Raw genomic sequence first — 18,506 nt, 5'->3', positions numbered from 1 at the left:
ATACTATTGTGGGGGACTTTTCCCTCCTTTTTTGCTATTCTGCTCTCTGTGACTCAATCCACCAAATCCAATGAAACCTTTGGAGTAGACCAGGGTTGCCTGTGAGCCCTGTGCATCCTACAGGGAATCACAGAGCTTTCCCAGTCTGGAGGGAACTGCTGCTTGCAGCAACTGAGGCTGCTCTCCAGCAGCTGAGGGGCCGTTTGGCCCTCTCTGTTCTGCTGCTGGGGAAGGCAGGCTGATCCCAGCTGGTCTTTGTTTAGAGTTAATAGGAGTCAAAATGAGCCAGAATTTGAAATAAATCCCATTGACTTGGCACGGTTTCTTTCCTGACTCAGACGAAGGAGACACACTTTTTGGGCAGTTACTCCAAGATTCCCCTCCTTATTGCAAGAGAGGATTTCATTCCCCTCCTCTTCCACAACCCCAGGGCATCTGTGTCCTTCAGAAGGAAAATATTAACCCTTAGTGTTTGGGGGAGTGTCAATCAGAGCTGTGCTGCCCAGGTGCTCTCTCTGTTCTTTTCTTTCCCATTGTCAGATTCCAATACTAATTTTTTGGAGCATTCTGGTTTCATTGTGTATGAAAGCTTCACAGCTCAGTGGGGATGAGAACTTGCACTTTTCCTATACTTCCCACTCATCCATCAAGCATTTTAATGGCACCTTTGTGTCCCGTGCTTTCTTAGAGATGAGAAAGTAGAGGCAAAGAGAGTGGGCAAAAAAAGGATTTTCCAAGAAACAACTAATTAGTGGCAGTTCAGAGCTATCAGACTGACCCAGAGCAGCTCAGAGCACACAGCGCTGCTCTGTATATGACTCTTTGCTGCCTTGCACTGTGACTGCTTAGGAAAATCAACTTAAATAGATCTCCTCCTCCTCCACAAAACCAAAAGCAGCGAGTTTCAGAGCAACAGCTGCATGCAGATGAGAGTTTGCTCTTTAGCAGAGAGTTCAGGATGCAAAATTTTGGGTTGGATTCCCATTTTAAGCTGAGGAGCTCAGCTGAAAGGAAAGTCAAAGCGGCTCTGGCTGTGGTCTCACCATCCAAGACCTTTTTATAGGATTTCCCCAATCTGCTGTTTCTTTGAGCACAGCCCTACCTGCGCTCCCCACTCGGGTTTCCACAAGCAGGCCAAGAGCCCATTACTTCCCAGTGCTCCCAGTGAAACCTCTGAACCTCACAGTACAATCAGGTCTTTCTTCTCGAGAACAGTTGAGTCTTTCTTCTTTCCCCATACTCATTCAGGAGCTGCTGCCCTGTCTCCTCCCCTTCCAGACTACTGCTAGGCAGAGTGATTATGAAATGTGTTTCTTATAAATCCAAAACATTTATGTCTTCAAATGCCCGGCCTAAATAATCCCACTAATTTCCTGAGTGTTTGTGAACTGTCTTCCATGGGGGGAGGCTTCTCTCGATCAAAGTTTATTAAGTAGAGGTTCTCATATGGAGACATTGCTGAGCAGTAGGAAATTATATGGGGCTTTTTCATTTCCCTTTAAATGAGCTCACTGGCTGGGCCTGGACAATATGGGCATGGTCATCCTATGGTTCATGCTTCCTACCTTTATTGCTCCTTTTGGTTTTCCTGCCCTTTTTCTCCAGCGCCTCAAACGATCACTTTTTTTTTTTCCTGTGTCACCATGTTACTTTTTTTTTCCTTTGCTCAGCTGCATTCTGGTGGTTCTGTTTCTTCCTGCCTCATTTTTCGAAGGGAGGAGCGACCTCAGACCTTCACTCAATGACACACGCACAAAAAAAAAAAAAAAAAAAATAGTTTGAAAATATGCTCCTGCTCCACAGCAGTCCTGAGCAATGCTGAAGCAGCCTGAGGCAAGCTATGGGAAGCTCTCCCACAGAAGTTCTGTGCCCTGGAGAGCTTCCTTCCTGTGCTGTGCTGTGCTGTGCTGCAAGGAAGGCAGGAACAGATTTGCCCTCTGGAATGCCAAGAGCCAAAGCAGGATGGGTGAGTCACATCTCTGTTACCACTTCCCGACCCATCGCCTGCAGCAGGAGCATCACTGGGTGTGGGGAAGTTTGGGTCAGGATTTTAGCCCTGTTTGTTGTTTGGCTCTGTTCAGGGCATATCTCTCTGCAGTTCATTCAACTTCCTTGTTTTGTTTTTCTGGATGTTGTTGTCAGAACATAGATTTCAACTGTTGATGTCTGGAGAATTTAAAGCTGAGCTGCTCATCTGTTTGCTCCCACTAAATGTTGCTGTTGTGCTGGGCAGTAGATCTGACTTTTCTGTCAAGGCCATCAGCGGCTGGAAGTCTCTTTTTCTTTAAAAATTAACCAATTTGCATTGGAAAATAAACCATTCTTCTTTCCCTTAGGGGAATATCTAAGGCTATACTAAAAAAATTCCATGTAAATCTGTGTCCTTACTGAAGATGACAATGAAATTTTAAATGTGCTAGACCTAAGACTATAATTTTTTTTTTTTTTTGCTTTCCTTGGATATTTTGGCATAGCTGAAGGCATGTGACTTTATAAAACTGCTGCTTGCCACCATCCCTGGTCACAAATACCATCATCATCTGGAGGTACTGATATGCTTCTCTAGTGAAGAATGCAGCATATAAAGAGAAATCACCATTTAAAAATAATCCCACTGATGGAAGAAGCTTGGAAAGAAGATATATTTTCTCAGCAAACCAGTAACCCAAAGCATACAACAAAATGTGTACAAGCCCCAGGAACAAAAACATCGAGTGTTCAGTGCCTTGGCACAGTGACCCAACTGATGTGAGTCCAGCAAAGGGAACTTGGATTTAATTATTTTGATGTGCAGGCTTTTGTACATCTTCTGCCCTCGCTCTTATCTCTGCTAAAGAGAGAAGAAATCCTAGGAACCTTGGGAACTTCACACCTGCAGTAAAAGAGGTACCAAAAGGTGCTGCATTCCCGATGTACTCTGGGGAGAGACTGGATGAAGATACAAGCTCATTGAATTTTATTTTTATCCTTTTTTATTTTCTTCCTGTTCTGGCCCCGATTTTTTTCCTCCCTGGGCAGATGAGTCAGAAGAATGGAGAGAAAAAGGATGGGACTATTTTTGAGGGCTACCAAAGTCATTGCTGGGCTTTTTCTTTCCTGTGCAACGTGTGGAGTGTGGCAGTGCAGTGATTTCTGGGAAATGTGCAAACCCCTGCCTGTGTGCCCTGGGAACATCTGGGATTGCAACAGCATCTGGATCATCACAAGTAGAGATAGCACATATCTGGGATCCCCAGACAAGTGTTGAACTGCCTCTAAATTCATCTGGGCAGAATTCCTGCGCAGTTGGAGAAAGCATATCCAGGAAAATCAGACACATGGTAGGCTTCCCACTCACCAGCAGAGCTTGCTGGCCAAAGTCCTAGAAAGCGTGCTGGGAGAGCACAGAAATATCCCTGACTGATAGAGCTTATTCCTCTCGAGGAGGTGACTCAGTAAGTCAAAATCCGAGCCACGTCTCTGCCGGTGGTGTCGCCAGCATGGTTTGACCCGGTTTTTTTTATACCAGCTGAGCTTTTAACCAGTGGATGAGAGTCAAGAACAGCAAGGGAGGCTTGGAATGAGGTCTCCGTGGCTTCCTGTGAGCGACAGCTCATCTCACTATCACTGACTGGTGATGCTGCCAATGTTTTTTTCCTTCAGCAGTGGAGAAAGGGCTGTGCCCCAGCTGGAGCACCCAGGAGAGCCTTCAGGAGCAGATGAACATCCCTGCTCCCTGAGGCCGATGTGTCATAAGGGGAAAATGGTACAAGGAGTTTATTGGAGCCCATATCTGTGTTCACATCACCATCACCAAGGGAAAAGACAAGCTGAAGGAACCTTGAGAAAGTTTGAGAAGCTGTTTGTACATGGCACAGTCTCCCTGTGGGTTGAGCTCATTTTTGTGAGCAGGACTTGGACTGTCAAAGTTTGGTTTGGTTTGGTTTTTGTTGTTTACCCTCTCCCAGATGACTCTAGCCCCTCTGTTTGTACTCCACGATGGTGACTACAAGCAGGAACTCGAATGCTGGCAGATTTTAGGAGCAGTGTGGAAATTTTGTTTCTCAGACAGGAAAATTCAAAGCCTAAACTTGTCTTCTCGAAAAACAAAGACATTTTCCAATGCAGGGTAAAATCAAGCTTCAGTCATGAAACTTCCATGGGAGATGTATCCTGGCGGAGGGAGCCAGGCTGTACTTCAGTCTCTTCTGAAGTATCTGTGAGATCCTCGTGACCTCCCCATGAACAGGGTCTGCCCGCCTTGCACAAAGATAAAGAGTGTCTCACATCAATGTACTGGTATCTGCATTTTTTACAGACAATATAACACGTTCTCAGCCTGGGGATGGAACATTGGCACGGAAATCTTTGTTTCATGAGCTGCCACAGCACTGCAGTTCCAGGAGCACCTCTGAGTGTGCAAAACTATTCTGCTGGAGAAGACCAAGGGCTTGGCCGTCACTGGGTTAGGAACAGATCTAGCTTGAAACAGGCTTTCTTCCATCTGCAGGAAGCATCTACTGCTTGTGCTTCCACAAGCTCTTAAAGCACAGTCCAGGGAAACTGATGGAAAAACACTATGCAACTGATTAAAAGCCCCAGTTGTCTCGTTATTCAGTCACATCTTGTTTTGACAGTAGAGTTGTGTGAGTGGTTCCACTATTCCCTCTCCAGATTTTTTAAGCCATGATGTGCCAGGGCACTGCTGCAGAGCAGGGGCTGTGGGAGTTACTGTGCTTCAGGTGCTGAGTACCAGGTCCCACAGAGAGCTGCAGAAGAGCTGGAAGGGTCTGCCCGTTCCTGATGCTTTCATTAGTGAGGGTTTCTCTGTACTCCTGTCAAAAGTGTAAATCATGTGGGTGATGCTGGAGGCTTGGCACCCGTCATCTTCTGCGGCTGCTCGGCATCTGTGGGAAAGCAGTTCCGAAAGTGATCTCTTGGAAAGTGGCAGCAAAAAATAGCACACAAAATAAAATAAAATAAAATAAAATAAAAAAAACCCTGAGCAGCATGGAAGAGACACAGAGCAAGGCTCATGTGCTCCTCAGCAGGGACCTGCCCTTTGTGAAGCTTAGTGGTGTTGGCAAGGTGGACTCCTGAAATGTTTGACTTAGGTAAAATGGAACTATTCCCTCTGGGGAGATGAACTGGCACAATCCTTCAGGGCTGGAATAAGTCTGAATTGTTCCTTTGTGTTCAGAGCAGGCACTTCTGAGGCCCATGTTTCAGATCAGAGTGAAAACCCCCCGATATGTCCCACTTTATGAGTTGCTTTTATTCAGCTGAGACTGCAACACTAACCATGGTGAAAATTACACCTTCTTAGCTGGGAGGTGGGGGAGCAGAGGGAGAGATGTGGTGCTGGTGTGGAGATGCTGTTGAAAAGTTTGTCACAATTGCCAAGAAAGCATGAGTTATTTTCTTCAGTTATACTTTTTGCTTCTTTTGGTCAAATTCAAAATATTCTGTCTCCCTTGCAGCCAACAGGGTCAAACATTGGAAAAAATGAGCTCCCTGAGGTCCCTAAGGAGAGGCTGCTGTATTTAGATGTTCATCATAGCACATTTCTGTGGTGTGGGTGCGAGGAGGGGCAGCAGGTTCTGCACCACACTGGGTTCTGAAAGCAGCTCAGCATTCCTGTCTCTGCTTGCCATGGCTCCCACCTGAAGTTTTGCATCCCACTGCATTTCTAGAAGCCTGATCAGTAGATTGTGGTTTCTGTGCGTGGCAGTGATAACACAGATAGAGGGAGGGGGTTTTCACTGTGAGCAGGAGGTCATGTGTGGTAGGTGATTAGAGAATGAAACCATTGCCTGTTCTCACAAGGTAAAAATAAGGAGGGGTGCTGTGGAATCAGTGGTTATACTGGTAGGGTTCTAAAACTGTATGAAAAGTGTTGGAACCTGGTTTAGTGCCAAAGTTAATGAAGGATACAACTGTTGGTAGAGCAGTGGAGCAGAGATGGCAGCTCAGGTGCAAACCAGAGGAAACCTCTTGTGGGAATCAGGGTAAATGTGTTTTGCACATTTCAGCCCATTCTGTTCTGTAGCAGAGGCTGGGTAGGTGCACTTCTGGAGATCCTTCTTTTGCACCCTTGGACGCAGATGGACACATCTGATGGCAGTTTTCCATGACCCACCTATCATGAAGATGTAATTTTAAGGTCACCATCATCAAAATTATCACAGTAATTTCAGCTGTGTTGCCCAATAGTCACCTGAGCACAAAGATGAGTTTTCCTCCATGTGTTGGAGCAGCTAAAGACCCAACTCAGCCATACCCCAGCTGTGGCACCTGTGGGTTGTGGTCTGACCTGCACAACTCCCTGGCTTCCTTGCTGGCCCCCACGGGTGGTAAGGATGCTCCCAGCTTTGTGTGTGCTAGGGAAATGGCTTGGGAGTGGCTGGTTGGGATGCCACTTCTTTGATTTCCCATTCCAATGGCCTTTTTTATTTTTTTTTTCCCCTCTTCCAGGGACCAGAAGGGAAACCAGGAAAACAGGGAGAAAAGGGCAAGCCTGGCCAGAAGGTAGGAACATCTATCTTTGAAAACAGCCTGTGGTTCTCCCTTTCGTTAGTCGTGTCTGATATTTTCCTGCAGAAGGAGTTTTGTCCTACACTGATGTCAGTGCCTTTGCTCTGCAGGGCAGCAAAGGCTACCAGGGGCAGCTTGGCGAGATGGGATCCCAAGGGAAGCAGGGGCCGAAGGGGAACCAAGGCCCTAAAGGATCCCGAGGTACCCTGGGACCGATGGTGAGAAGAGCTCTGCAAACGGTCGAACACAACACAGAGAAACCCGACAGGCAGCAGTGGGCACGGGCCAGTGGAGCAGAGAGCCCAGCAGAGGCCTCAGGGCACAGAAAGGGAAATGCTGTTTGATGGGTTTATTGGCCAAAACATCCTCACCCTTGTTCTGAGCAGCACGGGAGAGAGTCCACAGGGGTGGTTGGGTTGGTGCCCCGTGAGCCCAGCTCACGTTGCATCGAGGCAGTTCTTCACAACTCCCCAGATAGCCTGAAATTGCTGAAATATTGGGGATTTTTCCTCAGCTGAGTGAGCTGATAAGCTATTTTTTCCTAAGATCTTCCCCTTTGAGACTGCACACTCATGGCAAGAGCTGCTTCCAAGTCGAGCTGTGTTGTTATAAGGAACTCTGCCTTGGATTTCTGCCCTGTTTCTACACCCACTCTTGATCTACTTATCTAAAACGCTTGGAGCAAGAAAAAAATACAGCATGGGAAAGGGTTTGAGCTGGGTACTGAAGGTGAGGCTTCCAGAGAGAGCAGCCACAGTATGGCAGAGAGGGGAGAAAGTTAATTTGCTTTAGGCACAAGAGACAAATGCATCGGGACAGCAGTGGTACGTAAAAGTACCTCTCATGCATTGCAGGCTGGTTAGGAAACTTCTTGCACTCTGTTTGATAGAACTTAGTGCAAAATCAGGAGTTATTTATGAACTAGGAATAGTGGTGATAGTTCAGAACAGTAGCAAATGAATGATGGAGTGATGGTTCTGCTGATAGCATTTTCCTGCACTAAAAATTATGGCCTCACCATATATCCTCCCCTAACAGTCTTTGGCAAAGCCTCCATGGATTATTTCACAAGGAGGCAAAGCAATATCTGAGCAACAGTCTGTTGGAGTGGACACACCTCTGTCTTGTGGAAAAGGCTATATTCCATGCTAAATGGGATTATATGGATATTTTGGGACTCACTTTAACCTGACGATCTGATTTAAAGCCTTTTGTTCACTCTGCTAAAGATGTGATTCTGGTCTGTGGAAGTCTGGTGGACTTCCTAGCACAACTCTAATTTGGACATAGAGACGTGCAGGAAGGCAGATGGGGAGCACACAAATGCAGCCATTTCTGATAGGAAATCTGAGTGAGGTGGGGAATCCATTGCTGCAGGCTGGCAAAGGCACAGAATGGCCTCCTGGCACCCCTCTCCATGAGTAAGAGGTTAAAGCCAAGCAAAGCCCATCAGGTGGCTGCAGCAGAGCTCACTGGTGGCCAGGAGAAGGACTGGCCACACTCCCACGTGGTGCTTTGAGCCCAGGGCCTCCTCCTCTCGTGCTGACACCATGGGCTGCTCTCTCAGTCCCTCTGTCTTTGCCTCTCCAGGGAGCTCCAGGAAGGATGGGTGCTCAAGGAGACCCAGGCTTAAAGGGTTACCAGGTAAGGGCTTTATTTTCATCTCTCAGCTTTTATCTGTTCCTGAGCTCCACCAAACTGCCAATCCAGCATGCAAATTGTTCTTAAACCATTATTTATTTCTGACCTCGAATTTAATTCTCTGTCAAGTCTCCACTTGCACCATCTGCCTTTGGTTCATCTCTGCCCATGTGGCCCACGTGTCCCTCCAAAGCTGGCGTGCACCACCCAGGGCTTGTGAGATCTGGCAGGGAACCAGGGAGGACTTTCAGTCCCACAGCCCTTTCCTGCCTCCTCACGTGCTGTCTGCTCTCCACAGGGACATGCAGGACCACCGGGGCCGATTGGACCACCAGGGCCAAAGGGGGAAAAGGTAAGTTTGGGGGGTTTGGCCATCTCATTTCCCCTTGAATGAGACAATTGTCCCACTGCTGTAACTCCCATGCATCTGCACTCTCCTCACCCTGTGGCAGAGGCAGAGGTGTCTCCTCGACCACAAACCCCTCAAAGCTGCAGCCTTACCTCTGCTAGTCAGTGCCACCAGCACGTGCTGCCCTTGTGCCAGAGGCTGAGCCAGCCTGAGCCCTGAGGATGTGTTTTTCCTGCATCCACAGGAATTCAGCTCAATCCCCAAGCCAAAAGAAATCAGGCTCGTAGCTTTCTGTGATCAGGTCAGAATAACTCCCCGCACAAACGAGCTGCTCTTCAGCTGCTGGCGTTTCTCCTCCCCATGGCCCTTGCTCCATGTTCCTTGTGCCCCACCTTTGGACAGCCCCCCTGGCTGCAGCTGCCCTGACTCAGAGCCCTCTTTCCACGGTGGCTTTCCCCCGGTGTTTTCCCCCTTTTGCTGAGTCAGCACAGCCATAACCAGTTCAGGCTGGAGCAGTGACTCACGCTTTAATGGTTTCCTGTCGGCTCCACGGGCTGCTCGGCGCTCCCAGAGCTGATGGTGTCCCTCACATGCCTTCGGCAGCGACGCTCCCTCCCTCCTGACATCTCCCTGCAGAAGGATCTGGGGGGAGTTCATTGTGACCTTCCAGTACTTAAAGGGGGCTGTCTAAAAGAGGGGAGCAGCTTCCTACAACAGGACAAGGGGAGATGCTTTTAAGACAAAAGTGGAAAGATTTTGGTTAGATGTCAGGAAGGCTTTGCCACCCTACTCAGAGGATGGTAAAGCACTGGCACAGGTCTGCGCTGCCCCATCCCTGGAAGTGTCCAGGCCAGGTTGGACAGGGCTTGGAGCAACCTGGTCTGGTGGAACGTGTCTCTGTCCACGCCAAGGAGTGGAACGAGATGGGTTTCAAGGCCCCTTTCAACCCAAACCATGCTGTGATTCTCCCTTGGTGTGGGAAGGGAAGTGATGGTGATGGGCACTGGTCAGTTGTGAGGTCCCCATGAAGAGGAGAGGTGCATGAACTCTTTCTGCCCATCTCCTACTCCCCAAGAGAGCATTCAGCTTTGCCCCTGCACACATGTGGGAGGGCAGCTGTAGTGCAGACAGAAGCTTCATCACTCACAAAATGAGCCCCTGGCTGGGGCTTTGAATGGATCCCTTCAGCTGAGGTTCCTGGTGTCAGGATACCCTGTTCACACCCTGCTCTGCCTGGAGATTCCCACCCAGGAATCACTGGGGCAAGGCAAGCTATTGGGTTCCACTAAGACATTAACACACCTCAGAAATTTTCCTTTGGGATTGAACAATGGTCACCGTACTTCTCTCATTTCCTGCTGCTGAAACAATCCATGGAGGAGCAGCTGGTGACATTCCTGCTGCTCCCTAGCTCCATTGCTGCCTTGCTGAGCTTCCTGGCAAGTGTTAGACAAGCACAGCCAGGCCAGGATGATGTGAGAGCTCATGACCAGGCACACTGTCAGCTCAGAGCCTGCCCCAGAGGTTTCTTACAATTCTAGTGTCGAATCTTGAGCATCTCGAGCAAAAAGTTGTGAGTCACGACCAGCAAAAGTCAAGGTCAGCCACTGACCCTGCAGCCACTAAGGTGTGCAGATATGTATGTCTATTGCTTAAATTGCAGCTATCATTTTATTTGAAAACATTTAAAGTTGCCATCTTGAAAGCTCCTGTAATTTCAGTAGGAAATGATCCCCAAATCATTCATCTGAAGTGCTCAGTGGAGCACTTTGCCATTCACCAAGATGTCGCTCTGCAAAAGCACACTTGAAAGAGCACTCCCTTAGTGGATCTGGTGTCAGAAGAGCACAGCAGTGTTATGAGAAATTAATTCTACATGCAGGTATCCAAGCTGATGCCTGATGAAGCCACCAAAGCGTCCAATGAACGCTGCTAAGAGCAGTCAGCTCTGCTAATGACCACTGGCAGCTGGATCTCCTCACTCATGTTCTCCTGCAAGGCCAGTGGCTCTGCTGGCACCTTGCTGGGGAGCAGAAGGAGCTGCTTAACCAAGAGAGCACAAAATCATGTACTGAGCCTCCAGCACCGCTTCCTGCAGCATCCAGGTCCTCCACAAAATCTTGCATCTACGTTTTCCTATCCACCCTCCCTCATCTCCTAAGAATTGCCTGGATCCCAGCCTAAAGACAGACAGATTCCTTCCCTCCAGACATCTGTAACCCCTCACAAGCCTGTGAATACAAAAATGGAAGCCTGAAAGTGAGAAATAAAGAGAAAATTGAAATGGGACCGTGAGTACTCTGTGAGCCTGAAGTAACACAGTAAATGGAGCCGTGCTGAAGGAGGAGGATGGAATGGTGGGGAAGCTCTTCCCTTTCTCAGAGAAGAAAGTGGTTTGGTGAGAGGCACTGCTGTGGAATCCGGCTCCCTTGTGCCATCCCAGCCAGCTACTCCACCACATTTCATACATTTGCAGCTCCTCAAAGAGGCCTTGCTCAGAGCAGACGCCTGCTCTTGGCAGCTGCTTAAAGCAGTCCAGATGGGATCCTTTTAAAAATTACAAACTGGTGTATCTCACTTTGGGCCAGCAGCCAACAACAACAAGCCTTCCCTTCTTCTCCATGCATTTTCCATTTGTATCCTAACATGTTTACTTTGCTGCCCTTTACTCTAACTTTTTTCGCTGCAGCTTTCCGAAGGGTTAGCGCAGACCTTTCATCTCTCTCTCAGGCAGCTGAGGCACCAGGAAGCTCTGGAGGAGCTCGGTTTCACAGTCCTGGAGCTGACCAGGCTGCAGGATTTTCTCAGGCAGGAGACAGAGAAATGGGGTGGGGATTTGCCTCAAGGGGAAACAAAGCCACAACGGGGAGAAAGTCTGTGAGTCCTGATGCTCTTCAAGGGTCCCCAGAATTAGGAACTTTCTCTGGGCTCATCACACTCATCTCAGCTCCCAAATGGCAAAGGTGTGCACGTCCTGCTTGGGAAGAAGCAACTAGTGCCAAGACTTCTGCATAGTAACAGACACACGGGGATGATTTTTTTCCCTGAGAGTTGAGAAATGGAGGCTTTATTTCCCTTCTAGTCAACATTCCTTAGATAGTGGCTAGAAAGCAAACCAGTTGCCAGGTATTTCGCTGCTGGCTTCCAGCAGCAAGTTCAGTAGCACTGGAAACCATCAGCAGAGCCTGTGAGGGTTTGCTTCCCCCCCTCTCTTCTCTACCACCCAAGTTTCTCTCAGAGGCAAGCAGGCTCACCAAGAAATTTCCCAAATGTCCTTACTATTAGCAGCTGCACCTCCAACAGGAGGGTAGCCCAGGGAGAACGTCAAAGAGAATTGTAAATACACCAGAAAGGGCTGGTGCAGAATTACACAAGACTGTGGAAAACTTGGCTCTGCAATCTTTGGGGATTTGGATGTTCAATCTTCTTGGAGCACCCAAGCACCTCCAATACAGCAGCTCCACTGTGCCAGAACCCCCCAAACTGCATCAAAGGAGCTCTGAGACATGTTCATCCTAAGGAGCCTAAGTGCCAGAGACTGCTATGGAGTAGGCAAAAACTGGAGGAGCTGGAATGTAGCATTCCTCCATGGGGAGCAGAGAAACAGCCATCTCGGAGCTAGACTCCAGAGAAAACAGGACATCGTGACCCTGAGTGACTTTCACAACAGAATTTAAAAGGATAGTGTCTCTGCTAAGTCTTAAGGGATCTCTCTGTGAATGTTTTGGAGAGACCTCAGTCATAAATAAGCCAGGTCATGTTATCCACCAGCCAAACCCTGGGCTCTGAGCTCGTGCTGTGGAGCATCCCAGTGAGGAGAGGAGCGTGTCAGGGGCTGTCTCACCTGGCTGATTGTAAAACAAGCCCACAATGGTGGCACACAACCAAGGAGCCCATGCAGACCACCCGTGCTCCCACGACAGCCCAGACAGCACTCAGCGAGGGTGGGGAAATGCTTGATTAAAGAGTTTGGTTGAACTGTCAGCAATAAAATTCAGAGGCAGAGAGCTATTTCCCATGTTGTCGTAATTACATCCTGCTTGTTTAGTTTTAGGAGTTGTTGAAAATAACCCTTTGCACCTGGTTACTTAAGGAGGAGAGTTAGACCAGGCGAAAACAACCACCAGAAATCAGGAAAGCAATGTGAAGAGTCAGTGAAACAAACAGCAGAAAAATTTTGTTTAGTCTTTCTTTGGATGAAAAGGGGGTAAATTCAACAGAGGCTTTGATTCCCGTGATACGGAAGGATACAGAAGCATCTGCTCTAAAATCTGCCGTCTACATTAATACTAACATTTTATTCACAGGGACAACAAGGTGATGACGGGAAGGTAGAAGGCCCGCAGGGACCACCTGGAGACAGAGTAAGATGTTAAATCCCTTCTCTAATCAGTCCTGGAGTGATTTTTGTGGCTGGATTAGTTGGGCTGCTGCCTTACTTGCACAAGCCATTGAGATATTGCAGATGACAGCTTGTTTACGTCCACCTCAAGTTTTTGTTGTGCTCTTGCAGGGCCCTGTTGGTGACAGAGGTGACCGAGGGGAGCCTGGAGACACTGGTTATCCTGTGAGTCCTATTCCAAATGCATGATTCAAAAATGTTTGCCTTGGGGAAGTGCTCCCAGTCCACACCAGCCCACAGAATTGCCCAGCAGTCCCAGTTCGTAGCCTGCTGTTGTCCCTGGTCAGCTGCTGCACACGGCTGTGATCCAGACAAGGAACAATTCAGCTGTCTTTAGCTAAAGCAGTAAAAACATTGCTGAAGGCAAGAAAGTCACTCTGCCCTGCACCTGCCTGAGTGAGGCTAAAAGAATGAGCAGGAACCTTTTTTGCAAAGGTCTCCGTGATTATCAAGGAGACATCCTACACAAGGTGTGTGCAAGGGAGTCCAAGTCAGCGCTGGGCAAATTTCAGGACTGATGTGCCTAAGGCTGTAGGTTCTTCCATGGGAAGATCTGTGAACTTTAAGATTTGGAGACTTCCAAAATCTTTGCAAGATTTCTCTAAAAAGCAAAACTAGGGCAGTGAATTATCCTGCTGTGTTCCTTATACCCTCTTTGCAGAGCATTCTCAGCTGATTGGGGCTGATCTGCAAAGGCTCCATGAATTAAGTGTTATCTCCACTCAAAAGCACCTGGTCAGAGTGACCCATTAGAGTAATTTACAGAAGATTTTTGAATTCATCAGAGTAGCAGTGCTGCAGCCTTGTTTTCTAGGACAGCTGTCTCCAACTCTTCACTTCCATTAGTGCTGTGTGTATTTTGGGATGCATTAGAACACATTCTTTGCTGCTTAGCTGGTGATGAGCAGTTCTTCTATCCACAGGAGCACGGGCTCTGCCCACAACGTCACCATTTCTGTATCAGCAGAATGCAGACACCTGTGTCTTCTCCCGCCCCTTAAATCACATTGCATTCAATTTTCTTTCTCATTGCCACAAAAGAACAAAGACATGTTCCCTCTCTCTTTTTTTACTTAAGGGTCAGGAAGGGCTTGATGGAGAAAGAGGAAAACCTGGGCAGCAAGGCTTACCGGTAAGAGATGCTGCTTTCTTGTAAGGTCCCCGGTGCCCCAGGCATAGGGAGAGCAGGGGGTGGGAAGGGCTGCAGTAGGAGTGTGTGCTGGGCTGTGGAATGTGGGCACTTCATCAGCCAGGCCTATGGAATGGGCATTTTGAGCCACATTTGAGACTAATAAATGGGTGACAGAACAGGGAGCGCTCCCAGTGCCTGTTTCCAAAATCATCCTTTCTGAATGGTCCCTGAGGGACTCGAAATCTTAGGAGATGGGTGGTGGGAGATGGCAGTGACAGTGGAAGGCTCTGCTTGAAAATGTTCCATTTGATGTGCTGCTGGTCCAGCGTGAGGTGAGACCATATTGTTCTACTTTTAAGTTGTTCCCTCTCAAACTAGTGAAAGACTTTGCGAAAGACTAAATTAAATCCAAACTCAAGGCAAAGACTTTTATTCCCTTGTTATATACAGTAGCATCTGATCTTTATACGGAACTATTGCAACTGTGAGTGCGGCAGCACATTAAATGTAGTTCGTATTGGGAAATAAAGTTGAATCAATTCCCACTCTTTGTAAGGATGCTGGGAAGAACAACAGATTCTATTTTGGGATTAAAATGGTAGTTCTCTGTTATATGGCCCAGAAGTTATTAGAGCTGCTACATTCCCCAGTGGATGTAGTTTATTTGGGGGTTGGTGGCCCTTCAGATGATTCAGATGGAAGCAGGAAATTTGGATTGTCTTTAGTAAAGGTCCGTTAGAAACGTGGCTCAAAAACAAGCTGAAAAAGGAGAGCTCTGCAGGCAGTCCTTTTATTTGCTGTTAGTCCAGAAATTGCCACTGGCACAAATACAGACCAAAAAACCCCAACCTGGCTGGCCAGCAGAAAAGGCTGAGGTGGGTGTGATGAGAAAGAGACCAGCAAGAGAGCAGTGAAATACCCTCTCTGCTTTATTCCATAGGCAGTTTTCTAACACCTGACCCCCAGGTGAAACCAAGACAAGGGCTGCAGTGTGCACAAGGGAGGTGGCAGCAGCAGCCACTGTGTAAACTGCTCGTTCTGCACACAGGCTCCTTCCTGCCCACTTCCCAGCACTGCTCTCCATCTGGAATTTGGTGAATGATTTCCACAAAAACAAGCACCACCCAAGTGAGGGACAGAGTTGCTTCTTCTCCAATTGACACCCTGTTAAATGCTCTCTGGAGACAGCTCCTTGCTCCTTTTTCCCCAGGGGCCTGTCTGAGGACAGGCAGTTTCTCTGAATTGTTTCCATACAGTCAGCGTTACTAGGGCACAAAAAAAATGCTGTTCTTTGTACTTCATGCAAGATACTGCCAGAAGAGAATTTTAAGCAGATTTTTCTTGTTTGTGTTTTGTAGGGGGATCCTGGATCACCAGGCAAGCCAGGAGCAAAGGGATCCAAAGGTGATGTGGTAGGTTTCTGCAGGGTGGATTTACAGCGTCCCAAGTTTAAAGAAAATCTCCAATTAAGAGGACTCTCGTGGTTTTGCCCAGCATGTGGGAATTTTGCCTATGGTCTGTGCCTTGAAAGGCCGTGGAGATCCTTGTGGGAGGGCTGTAAACATTTGGGTGTCCAAGCCCAGTGGTTTGTTGGCTTTGTGGAACTGGAGAAGACCAAGACAATTCCAGCTCCAGCACGATGGGTGACTCTCGGGCAGGTCTTTAGTCCCTGCCATGGGCTGTGTCTCTTTCCTATGCCCTGTTTGTGCTGTCTCCAGCCACAGCTGGCTCGTCCATCCCCAAGGAGGGCTGAGCCAGGCAAGAGTCTCTCCCTTTCATTTGAACCATAAACTTTTCTGCCTTAAAACCTTCTGGGTTTTGGAGTCCCTTTATCCATGGAGTTGTTTCTTGGAACAACTCCTCTGACTTCTTGTCCTTATTGAGCAAGAAAACCCAGGACTCAGGGTCCCTCAGGGTTCATTGGGGCACTTCATACCTACTCCTACCTCCACATCTGGCTGTAATGACAGCTTGCTAATTACTCTCACAGACCAGGGACTTTATTTGCTAAAACATAAGCACGTGACCTCAATACTCAGCAAATTCCTGCTCTCTCTTGGCAGATGTCAGGGTTTTTAATCTGACCCTGCTGGGGGTAATGCCAGAAGATAGTTTTAGGTCTTCTTGGCAAGAAGTGTTCCAGGTGATAAGATAAATAAATTCTGCCCATTGATGGGCAATGTGGAGCTGCCTTTGGGTCTAAAGAATAGCAGGGGAAGCACCCCCAGGAGTATTTCTTTCATGTATCTGGCCAACCTGGTCCTCTGCAGATGGGGAAGCAATGCACAGAAAATGCATTCTTCAATTTTAAAGTGCTTTAGTACAAGACCTCACTAAGACAGCCCTAGTGAAGGTGATGAGGTTGAGTTTTCCATTCATTCTGCACAAATTAATCCTTTTTAGAGCTAATAAACCTCAGAAGTATTTCTCTACTGCCTTTATTCACAAAGCAGCATTGGAAACTTCAGACAGAAGATACCCTTTTTAATTTCCATTGGCTTTCCAAAACAGAGTTACTTCTCAGAGAGGAGCCCCCCATGAACACCCTCAGAGGAGCCACTGGGTCCTGGGTTTGATGTCAATGAACTGATGGAGGAGCCAGGCTTTTAGCATCTTGTTCTAATGTTTGCCAGTGTACCAAGTCCTCCCTCGAGTTCATCCTGCTTTATTTGTCCTCATCTGCTCTGTATTAGGAAAAATGCAGGTCCTTGCCTTCAGCAATTCATTCCTGCCCTAGAACTCTCAAGACATACGAAGAATCACTTGTAATAAAACCAAATAGCAGTTCATTCCCTAGCACTGGAGCAACTGGCTTTATAAATCTCCCTTTTATAAAACTCTTTCCAGTCATTATCCAGAAACATGCCCTGAAGTCACAGTCCCAAGTGGAGCTGTGCTAGAACCGCTGCAATTTTAGATCTTTCTTTTTTTTACTTGCAGGGTCAAAAAGGAAAGCAAGGAGCACGGGGCAGTGCAGGGAGCAGAGGCTCACCGGTAGGTGAAAATTCATTTTTCTGCCCCAGGAAATGCTGTCTGGGAGCTCCTTCTCTAATACCTTTGTGATTTTAGGGCATCCTTGGGCTACCAGGACCTCGAGGAGTGGTGGGAAGGCAGGGTCAAGAGGGTGCCCCTGGCGTGGACGGAGTGCCTGGGAAGGACGGCGTGCCTGGGGTGCTGGTGAGCCTCAACTGCAACCTCGTGGCATCGACAGCAAACACAGCGTTGGGGCTGGAAAGCTGAAAGGTGGCACAGGACAAATTATGGGATCCATCTACGGATATTCCAGTTTACATGTACCCAGAGTGGATCTTCTTCACATATCACTTGCACATAGGGCAGCAGCTGCCTTTGCATGACCAGATCTGTAAATGAAGGGGGTTTGTAGCCTGACAGACCTGTGCACTGACACTGTCCACGTCTGCAAACCCACTGTGCAAACCTACCCCCCTCTTGCAGAGTCCCACCGCTGCCCTGTCCCCCCAGAAGCTGTGCAGAAGGGTGAAGGGTTTTGTTTCATAACCTCTTGTGTTTTCCTTTTCTAGGGAGAGCAGGGTGACGATGGGGAAGAAGGAGTGACCGGGATGTCAGGCAAGAGAGGGAACCCCGGCGTGCCAGGACTCCCAGGGGCCCAGGGACCACCAGGATTCAAGGTGAGTTTCTGACTCCCTGAGATGCTGCTGGGAGTGATCCAGTCTGTGAGCCTGATGCCTCTGAGCTTGAACTCTCCAAGGTCCAATATAGTCTCAGTTCCTGCTGCCATCTTTCACTTAGCTGGAGGCTCTGTAGATCTTTCTTCTCATCCATCCCTCCATCCATTTTCCTGATGTACGCAGCAGCTGAATGTCCCAGAGACCTTTCCTCCTTTACCAAAGGAGCTCAGGAGCCTGCAGACACACACACTCATGCTAAAAACACTTGAGTCTTCTATCACTAGAAACCTGGCTAGAAAAAACATAGAGAAGTCACAGAGGAACTGCAACAGCCCACCTGCAGGGTGTCCAGGATGGACAACTCCATGGGACATTCAGGTGTTCTAGCTGCTCTGCAAGACCTGAACTGCTGGAGGGAAATTTGTGCTGCTCGGTTTTCAGCATATTTACTGGATTAGAAGGACTGGAGCCAGTATGGGCATGGAGATCACACTGGGTGGAAGCAGGGACAAGCTGCTCTTGTGACCCTGGGGTTTCTTCCTGGTCCTTGCCCTGATCCAGGCTCACCACAGGATCTAAACTGGACCCACAGCAATTCAGTCGTTTGTAGAAAGACTCTGTAAATAGGAAGACTCCAGCTGGGTTTGGAGAGGCTCTGGGGTCTGATTTAAATTATGGCTCCAAAGCACATCGCCCTTGATCTATCACTTGCTGCCCTCCAGCTGCCTTGGGCAGTACAACAGGAGGTGGCTGACGCTGTGTCCTTGTCACACACTCACCCCCTGCCTCCGGGGGAATTTGTTGTCCCTTTTCCGGCTG

General features: G+C 48.2%; 1 protein-coding gene across 4 annotated transcripts in view; it reads left to right on the top strand.

Moving 5' to 3' along the window:
* The window catches only part of COL27A1 (collagen type XXVII alpha 1 chain), a 184,924-nt gene that overhangs the window by 157,861 nt on the left and 8,557 nt on the right, over positions 1-18,506 (top strand). For all 4 annotated transcript variants that reach the window (XM_040083099.1, XM_040083097.2, XM_058423083.1 and 1 more), the window contains 11 exons: positions 6,454-6,507; positions 6,624-6,731; positions 8,104-8,157; positions 8,453-8,506; positions 12,811-12,867; positions 13,017-13,070; positions 13,984-14,037; positions 15,396-15,449; positions 16,978-17,031; positions 17,107-17,214; positions 17,580-17,687. In XM_040083099.1, the coding sequence (XP_039939033.1) occupies positions 6,454-6,507; positions 6,624-6,731; positions 8,104-8,157; positions 8,453-8,506; positions 12,811-12,867; positions 13,017-13,070; positions 13,984-14,037; positions 15,396-15,449; positions 16,978-17,031; positions 17,107-17,214; positions 17,580-17,687 (759 nt within the window). The remainder of the gene's footprint in view (positions 1-6,453; positions 6,508-6,623; positions 6,732-8,103; positions 8,158-8,452; positions 8,507-12,810; positions 12,868-13,016; positions 13,071-13,983; positions 14,038-15,395; positions 15,450-16,977; positions 17,032-17,106; positions 17,215-17,579; positions 17,688-18,506) is intronic.

This window comes from Hirundo rustica, chromosome 20 (genome assembly GCF_015227805.2).
Source record: "Hirundo rustica isolate bHirRus1 chromosome 20, bHirRus1.pri.v3, whole genome shotgun sequence".
Classification (NCBI taxonomy): domain Eukaryota; kingdom Metazoa; phylum Chordata; class Aves; order Passeriformes; family Hirundinidae; genus Hirundo; species Hirundo rustica.
Note: the sequence above shows the minus strand (reverse complement) of the source record. Positions and strands in the feature narration are given on the sequence as shown.